A 9,816-nucleotide genomic window follows, 5' to 3' on the forward strand; every position below is an offset into this window, starting at 1 on the left:
ATATTTCTTATTTCTATTTTCTAACTTTAAAAAATATGATTTCTGGGAGGTGTTCTGGTACTGGTATTTGGTGGTGGGAACAAGTCCGGCAAGTGGGCCTAGTTGCCTTTTTGCCAACCCCTGACGGCTACCTAGGTTGCCGCTGCGTACTAACCAAGGTGGGAGTGTCAAGATTCATTCTTCGGGACCGCCGAAAAATTAATGTTTTACTGCCCCAGGTGGGCATCGAACCCACAACGTTCCGAACCGAGCACACTGGTACCTGCGCCACAACCCGCACGGCCGTCACGTCCCTTCTGGAAGGTGCAAATACTATCATCCTCATGCAGAATAATAATGTTAAGAATAAATGGTGCGTTAAATGAAACTTGCGCCTCTTCCATCCAGTGGTCTTCCACATCTACTGAAGATTTTTTTTCTTGTCACTAAGATCTATGTCGGCTGACCCAACAATAGTTTTCCACCAGTATGCTAACTCCTTGTAATACGTATAGTTTTCTTCGGTTACTAGCTGAGGGAAATCGTCCTGTCAATAATTCGATTCTATACGTGACCGAAAGTACTTTGGCAACCATCATGACTTGCCACCTAACATCAGTTCCACTCTTCTGTGATGTCGTTCCGAATAATGGTTTTTCATTTGCTAGGGTTCTCGTCAATCTACACCTGAAAATTTACTGGCTGACTACTATTCCTGTTAAGACTTGAACAGCATCATGTGAAACATACCGGTATGCCTTAGTGACTCGAGGCAAGCCGTCCGTTGGACTGTCGACAATCTTCTCTTCTGTCGGTGCGAGAGGCTGCGATTCCAGAAAGGGCATAAGAGAATATATATGACTACAACTTTATATGTGGTCATTGTTGCTATGTGAGAGGCTCCAGGAGGGACCCCCCATACGACTAAAACCATTTAAAGATTTATCTACCTTTTCCGAAGTAATCTAAGTGAGGGGTCACGTCGAATACTCTTCCAAATTTTATGTTAAGGTAACTACCTCAATTGACTAATTCTGGTCCTTCGGACCATTATATCGATAGGGTGGGCCCTACCAGTAGTCCCTGTTAAAAGAGTGTCTAATCAGTGGCCATTAGATCTGTCATTTGATCACCTGTGCGCCGGTTCGAATCCGGCTTGAGGGGATAGACTATTACTTCTTGGCGGTTCAACAGAATGTAAACTTGGCCTCCACTCGGGTTAGAATAGGACGGTAAAAATTAGCATAAAACTTTTTTTTTTTAATTTATTTATCCTATTCAAAACAGTAACACAATAACAGTAAATAATACTTTACAACCAGCAAGTGAGATTAATAAAAACTAATGAATTTTTTAATAGTTAAATTTTAAATGCAAACATATGATCTAGATTGATCAATAGTGTATTATAGCTTTCTACATTGGAGTAGCTAGTTTTTTTGTATATTTGTGATAGAAAATAAATATACCATACGTTGCAGAAAGGTATACTTCCTTTATTAAGGGCTAACAGATTGAATTATTCAATTAAGTAGGATTTGTTACTCGGTGCAGCAATTATAAATTTTCGATATTTAACCGATTGGATTGAAAGTGAAGAAATTATAGGAAGCCATACAAGATAAAAAGTATTAATATCAACCAAGTCATAACGAAGATGAATGATATTGATGATCGTAACGTAAGCGATTATGAAATGGATGATTTAGAGAGTGAAACTGATCTCCAAGATAACCCTGACGCTGAAAACGAAGTAGAAACAAAAAGAAGACCTCGAATCACAAAGCTCACTAGTATTATCAATATTATTCGAGATTACGTTAAATTAGGAAATAAGCGTAAGGTCTTTTATTTCAAAACTAAGAGAATAAATGCCGCTACATATATGGTACATAAAAGATATAAGAGACCAACTCTAAAACTAAAAATACCTGACCAACTTCGTAAGGCCGAATTAGAAATGGGAACAATAGCAAGCCTTAGGGAAATGTATTTCAATAGGCCTAAGCATTTAAAGGATCTTGAAGAAATATCAACAGATAAAGATACCAAAGGTGATGAAGTACATGCCATAAAGTCAAGTCTGAGCAATCTTCTAGATCCTACCAATGTATTCGAATGTTATCTGAAGAGATATAAACAAAAAGATCTAGATGATTCTTTTAAATCGATAGAACGAAAACACGCTAAGAAGCAAAAATCAAGAGACGCAATTAGGAAAGGTATTGTTATGTCAGTATTCAATACAGACGATGATAATATTTTCAGTAACCGTGAATTGCATAAAATCCACCGAATGAAATATTGTATACCTTTACCTATAGAAGAAACAAAGAAAGTTACACATAAGGAAATCTGGGAGAGTGAAGAACTTGTAAAACATCTTCCGGATTTCTCGCCAACAAAAGATGATACTATATTGGAATCGAGGTATGGTGAAGGAGAGTCAGACAAAGAACCGTTATCCATACCGGAACTGGAAAAAAGACTGAAGAAATATTTAGTGAATTGGTTTCGACGAGAATCTCCAAAAGTGGAATGCCAGGATTCGCTTCATGAATTTCAATTCCATAAAAATGTGTATCCGAGGCAATACACTTTTTTCACAGAAAAAAGTCGGCTCGATGCGGCCATTAAGTACTTAAAATATGCAAAAATAATTTATCCTAATTTGGAATGTATGAAGGTACTAAACGAGTTACAAGACTTCGTCGGTCCTTTTACTCTAGATGAATTACAGGCACAAACCAGGACAATAGGGTCTGTACTTCAAAGACCGAAGCAAAAACTCAGATACTTTAGGAAACTTCTCAAGGAGACAAAGGAATTAGAAAACATGTTTGTTGGTCCAGAAATAGAAGCCGGAGTTATAGATGATTTAAAACAGGAAAATATTACGCCGGAAATAATTAAAAAACAGGAAGAACATTTAAAAACCCTCTTCAAAACTAACAATATGTCAAATCTGTACCATAAATATGCTGAAAGTTGTTTACCACCACCTTTTAATGAGAATTTCATTTCAATCGCAAGCAGCCTTATGAAATACAGTGTTTATGTCAGTAATGATCCAGAAGCTAAAAAGTACAAGAAAGAAATCACTAAACTCATAGCAAAACTATTGGAGCTTACATTAGAATCGATGAGGTGGATTATAGATTCAATCTTTAGATGCAGGGACTTCTATGAATTTACAGAAGATATAGAAAAAGAAACATCTGAGGATGATGCCGAAGAGCATAGCGCTTCTGAGAGTTCTAAGGAAGCGTTTGATCTAGTGATAAAAAAACTGATAGTACATATTCTGAGATGTACGAACTTAAGCAGTGTGTTCGACTATAATATTCCTGACATCTACTCAACAGAATCACAGTGACTATCGTGTATAAGCATAGAATTTGAAAGAAACTAAGCAAAAAAGGAGTAAAAATAATTGATGAAGTGAGGAATAGGAAAACTCCACTCCGAGAAAGTACTAATTACCGATAATTGTTTCCTATATTGCTTTAAATCATGTAATTGATGAAAAGTTTATGAAATAATACTATGATTATTATATTATTTCTTTATCTAATCAAAACCTAACACGATACAACGCTCAGTCTTTTCAATAACGTCATATTTCAAAAATCGGTAAATTGGGCTATAATGATTTTGCGCCATTCCCTGTTGAGTTAAAAATATAAAAATGTTCCCATGCTTATCCTTAGAGCGGTTGATTATGTTGTTAAAGAAGAAAAATCAGCGAAAAGTAAACGCTGAAATGCACATTTCAAATTTACATTTTTTTCCTTGGATTGCATTCTAAACTCTCCCATATCATAACCCCCGAAGAATTGTGCCGAAATTAGAGTATACAAATCCCATAAAACCACCTTTACGCTTTGTCGTAAACCCGCCGATTTCCCAACAGTATACCTTAATAATGTTGCTCTTGTCCTGCAGAACAGATCCGCTACCTTGGATTAGATCTGGACAAACGACTAACTTGGAATCTCACAAAAGACTGAAAAGACAGGGAACTGCAGGTCAATTCCGACTATTACAGCACTTACTAGTCAAACGGTCTAAACTTGCAATTCATAACCAAAGACTGATTTACATGATAATAATCAGGCCTTCCTGGACATACGGAGTTGAGGTTAGGGACTTCACTAAACCTTCGAATTACTCTCGTATCCAATCCTTCCTTACAACCCAAAATCCTCTATGCTCCTTACTTTGTCACAAATAAAATCATCCATAAAGACCTTAATGTTCCTTATGTAACTGATCTAGCCAAAACCAGATATCAATCCTTCTATTATAAATTCCCTAACCACTCAAAGCCATTAGCTTCTAACCTTGCTGCAATACTATGATTTGAATTATATTTACGAAGTGCTGTTCTTTCAATTAAGCTTTGTGCAGGCTTCCAACTTCTAAACAATTTCGAAATAAAAAAAAAAGCATTTCCAGCGTTTAATCACGCATTTATTTCATTTTTCCTAGTAACTGTAGACCCCAAATTCTTAAAGTTCTCTACCTGTTGAAATGTATTTTCTTCTGTGTCTATAATATTGATTGTTATAGATGTAGAAGAAAATATATTTGAACATAATAGAGGTTTAAGAATTTAGGGTCTATAAAAAATAGGAAAAACATAATTGAGGAGGATGTAAAAGCGAAGTTGAATTTAAATCTATATGATCTTTAAAATTATCTAAATCTAATTCTCAAAGAACAGAGCTTAAATGCTCCTATTTCAAACAATTTCCCCCTTAAGTACTTTTTATTTTGATTATTTGACAAATCAAAATTTGGAAACACCCAATACTTCGGATTGTATCCAAAATAATGAGGAAGTTTCGATAACTAAATAAATATTAATTAATCCATATGAATTGATGATTTAAAAATCGTTTATACTTTGTTACAAATATTTTATTAAATTGGAGAAGAAAAGGATTTTTGTTTTTCAAACAGAAACGAAACCATTAAATAGTGTTCGAAATAGGAATTAAAAGAGATATTTAAATTTACTCGTATTTAATATTTTTTAAAAATATGATAGCATAAAAATGTTTATAACTTTCAATTTCAAGTAAAAAATACATTTATACGTCAGGTATAATATATAATTGTAAAGTAATGAAATAAAAATCGATTAACATTTAAACTAATCCTGATAGAATTTTAGCAATTAGTATTAGTTTTCAGTCGTGATTGATCATTAAAAAGAAAATGAGTTTTATAGTATTTGTAACCACACATTTTAACCGCAAAGAAACGACAAATTTACAACTTATTTTCAGTGAATCAACATATATTGTAATTTAGTTAGCTACGTAATATTTAAAATTAATGACCTTATGTCCTTGCTTCGTAAATAAAATAAAATACAACTAAGTTGCTAAACTCTAGTGAGGAACTAGGTCTCGAAAAAAATACTGATAAAAAAAATATATGGTTAGCAATAGAAATAGGACTATTTCGGTGATACAGATATGGGAGGAAATAAATTTGAACAGCAGGATAGATTCTAGTACTTAGTTTCTACGGTAACTAGACAAAAACTAAATTGATGAGGAAATAAAAGCGAGATTAAAGGTGGGCAAGGCTTGTTATTTTTCAACATAGAAATTGCTTAGCTCCCGCCAGCTGTCCAAAAACTTAGAATTTATAATACTATTATCCTTCTCACCGTTCCTTATCGATGCGAAATTGGGTACCGTAAACTAAGGAAAGAACAGCGAGCGCCTTAAGGACTTTGAAAATTAAATATTACGTAAAATATTTGGACCGAAAAAGAATGTATAGGAAGAACTCAGAAGGGTACACAACGCTGAATTGACGGAACATTATTTATTCAATTCTGACACATGGGGGGGGGGATCTGTGTTAACCAACCAGAAGCCAACCTGTGTTAACCATGGTGAGGGGGGGGGTCAGGCTTTTATTACATGGGTCCTCCACAGCAATTAAAAAAGTCGACACCACAGCCCGAATTCGAACTGGCGCCGCTAATGGATGGCCCTGAATTAACGAAACTGTACTCGGTAAATATAATTCAGGTTATAGCATTGAGGTGAATAAGATGGGGTGTAAGGTGGTGGGGTTAAGAACGAACGAATTCCTAAAATGTTAATAAGCACTAAACCGACGGGTAGACTGAAACGTAGATGTCATGATTGCGTTAAAACTGATTTCATAGATCTGGGTTTGAAGGGGCTTCACTGGATAGACGTATGTAGAGAGCGATTGCTGGTATCGGCATCGAACTTTCGGGTTCGCAAAGCCTTTTTATTATATTATTATTGTAAACTTGCGATCATGTCTCAAAAATGTCGTTGTCTTAACGAAACCTTGAACAAACAAACAAAAACGCCTTCGTCTATAAATATATCTTCGGAAGGTTGAATTTTATAAATAAGATGCAATGGATTTTTATTATTTGATATTTGGAGATGGAAGTTTTAGTCTGATTCGGTTATTCACGATACCCATTTCATTTATTACAAAAAGCGTCCAATTATTTTTTAAAGGTTATATTTAAATAATTATGAGGGAGATTCTTGAACCATGAGAATTCGTTGAAACTTCTAAAATAATTATGACCTGAGAGATTTAAAACTTTTATTTTTTTTTACCTTCATAAAAATTTTATAAAAATACTTGAATAAATAATTAAGAGCTGTTTGAAACAAATGAAAATTTATCCGATTAAATTTTGTATCGAAATTTTCAAAAATAAAGTTTGTATTTTTTGATAATTCAATTTAATCGAAATGAAAATTCATTTTTTAATAAATCAATTTAAATTGGAATAGTTCCGAAAAGGTCAGGTGAATATTAATCCGATTTAAAATCAAAGAAAATTTTCGATCGAGATTTTCAATGAAGTAAAGCATCATTTAGTCATCAATGTTACAATAAAATATCAATTATTTTAAAAAATGTATTCTAAGAAACTAGAAGACCATAGGTTACTCAGCGTTCCTGTAATATACAATCAAAATAATTTGTACGAGTAATGTTTCCTTTTTTTTCAATACGACTATTTGATGTGTATGTTTCAATATTGAAACATATTTAAACTTTGTTCTTGAACAAGGCAAGTGCTATGACTTATTGGTTCGATGTATGATGATATTATACTAATTTAGTACATGAATATTTTTTATTTACAGGCTAAATAGAAGCATTAATTTTATGAGCAGTTAATTTTAAAAGTAGGGCAAGTTCATTTTTAATAAAAGAAATGTAGTCATAGATAATTGTGATAAAACCTAATATGATTTCTAATCTGCAAACAATTTTTTGTAAAAATAATTCAGATTCCCTACTATCTGGGGGAGATGGAAGTTTTAAATAATAACGGTTTCGTAAATGTGTTATATAAATATGAACACTTTTTTTCTTCTGGCACGACAGACCGTGCAGATCCAAGACCTCGCATGATGTACGGAAAAAAAAGCGATGGTGAATATTTTCTTTGGCTAAGTAAATACTGAATTAGATATACTGAGAATACACTATTGAAAAATTATACAATACTTAAATTATCGATTCATCACCATAACAAGGAAGATCAACTAAATTTGGAGATCAAATACCTTCTTTGCATGAAAAAGTGAATCTATTACATCTAACAAATATAAGAATATGATGACATATTACCATACATAACTTCCGTTTATCACTAACATGCTGGTATCGTATTGTATTGTAATAAGGCCAATCTGAACATACGGAGTTGAGCTTTGGGGCTCCACCAAACCTTCGAATTAAAGACCTTAATGTTCCATATGTAACCCAAACCAGATATCATTCCTTCCATTACAAACTTCCTAACCACCCAAATCCACTAGTTTCTAACCTTGCCTCCTCTTCCTTTCCTGACAATCCTCCGAGGCGCCTAAAAAGAAGATGGCCACGAGACCTGCTAATGTAAAACGTCATTATAGTGTTACCAATGGGTAGTTTCTTTACACGCCTGTAACACTCCAATTTAACTGAGATCAAATTTACTAAATGTATTATAATGTACAGTTGTAAATAGCAATAAATAAAAAAATATTATATAAAATTGAGCACTAGTATGTTTTATTATTAAAAAAAACTGATACAACTGAAATCCGTTTAATTAAAGATTTGAATAATTCATTACTTTTGAAAGTGAGAAATGTCTATTCAGCCATAATAAAACCTTTGCTTTTAGGGAAACACTATATAATAACAAAATTAAGTTTTCGAATACCACATCACATAATAAAGAAGAAGTATTTATTAGTAATTACTAATATTTTTAAAATTATTAAAACCTTTAGTTAAATATTTCCCAACAACAAACGATGGAATTCCCCAACTTTTGTTGCTTCATTCTGCTTTAATCTTTATTTTGGCTTGGAAGGTGAATTAGAAAAGACTAATAAAGTATACATAAATCTGAAAAAATGTTCGCATAGCAGATATGTTTTATAACAAAATATTTATAATGGTTTCACGGATGCTCATATTGTTGGAAGGTAGAGTCAAATATCAGATAATGTAGCAGAAGGTTCGAAACCAATACCCAATAATGTTATACGATGGGCTGCTTTACGGATCATAAAACTAAACTCAGATTTAATTTTAAGAGGGAGGGAGAAAAGATATTGGATTCAGACAAAAATAACAGCTAAATTTTAAAGTAAAATGATCTTTTTGTTTTTATTATTTTTTTATTCTGATCTAATCAATAAAACTAATTGCAATTTATTTTCAATTTGGAATACATTCAATTTAAAAATTGAAATCAACATGCTTGCGAAAAGTTTGGGAAAAAACACTAATTACAACCGAAGAGGGGAAAATGTGAAATGCATTAACCGAAACGTATGTGGGAAGATAGTTATTATCGGTTTAGTATCTTTGGGTGTCCTTTTTTTTGTTTGTTTATTATTATAACTAAATTTTTTCAGAGCTCTTTATACTGACCTGATAAATATTGTTGTATCCTGGGTGATCGAGATCATGGCATATACAAGATACAAGAAGAATCAACACCTCCATGTCCCCAATCCTTTTAACCAGATCGGCTTTACACACCATTGCATACATCTGCAACAACGAAATATCATCAATATATTACTATGTGATGTATTAAAGAAAAAAATAATAATATGAGCTGCTTCAAGAAAGAAGTATATGTATACCTTTAAGTATTGATTGTCAGTTATAAGTAATAGTAAATATAAAAATGGCAAAAACATAATATCCATTCATATTACAAATTGTAAAAATGAACTCTTGTTGTATGAATCAGTAATTTGACGGTAACTAGAAAGAGTTTTAAGAACTACCGGTTTATTTCTTATACGTATACCAAAAAATAAATAAATATGTCCATTTTTAACCAATTAAATGCCGATTCATACCAACGCCCTGTTTCCATTCCATATGATATTCCGTTTCAATAAAATATAATAAAGTGTAATAGTTGTATAGTCATTACCCATTTACATATTGTTCCCTTGTATTAACTTTCACTTTATAAATTTTTTAATTAACGGTAAGGAAGAGAACGGAACGTAAAGTAGAATCGAGACCTATTCCTAATTAATTGGTTTCGCTTTATCTGGGTCATTCAATATTAATTGAATATTTCCTAGATCAGTTCTTAGAAATAGAGAAATAGCATAATTTTAAAAATAATGATTTTATTATGATGAAAATTATGATTCTTTCAAAGCTTGAAGAATGAGGTGCGTTCTACTTATACTTATTAAGAGATATGCCCCAGCTCTCAAAGTGCAAAATCTGTATATCTGTCTGTATACGATTTTTAAGAATAATATCTGAGCACCACGGAGGTAG

General features: G+C 32.7%; 1 protein-coding gene across 6 annotated transcripts in view; it reads right to left on the reverse strand.

The window, feature by feature from the left end:
• The window catches only part of Pde9 (phosphodiesterase 9), a 681,542-nt gene that overhangs the window by 57,233 nt on the left and 614,493 nt on the right, over positions 1-9,816 (reverse strand). For all 6 annotated transcript variants that reach the window (XR_010843511.1, XM_067047644.1, XM_067047645.1 and 3 more), the window contains one exon: positions 8,938-9,060. Coding sequence is in view for 5 of the 6 variants with exons in the window: in XM_067047644.1 (XP_066903745.1) it covers positions 8,938-9,060 (123 nt within the window). In the remaining variant the exon portion in view is untranslated. The remainder of the gene's footprint in view (positions 1-8,937; positions 9,061-9,816) is intronic.

Source organism: Halyomorpha halys, unplaced genomic scaffold (genome assembly GCF_000696795.3).
Source record: "Halyomorpha halys isolate HHAL.00 unplaced genomic scaffold, Hhal_1.1 Scaffold46.1, whole genome shotgun sequence".
Classification (NCBI taxonomy): domain Eukaryota; kingdom Metazoa; phylum Arthropoda; class Insecta; order Hemiptera; family Pentatomidae; genus Halyomorpha; species Halyomorpha halys.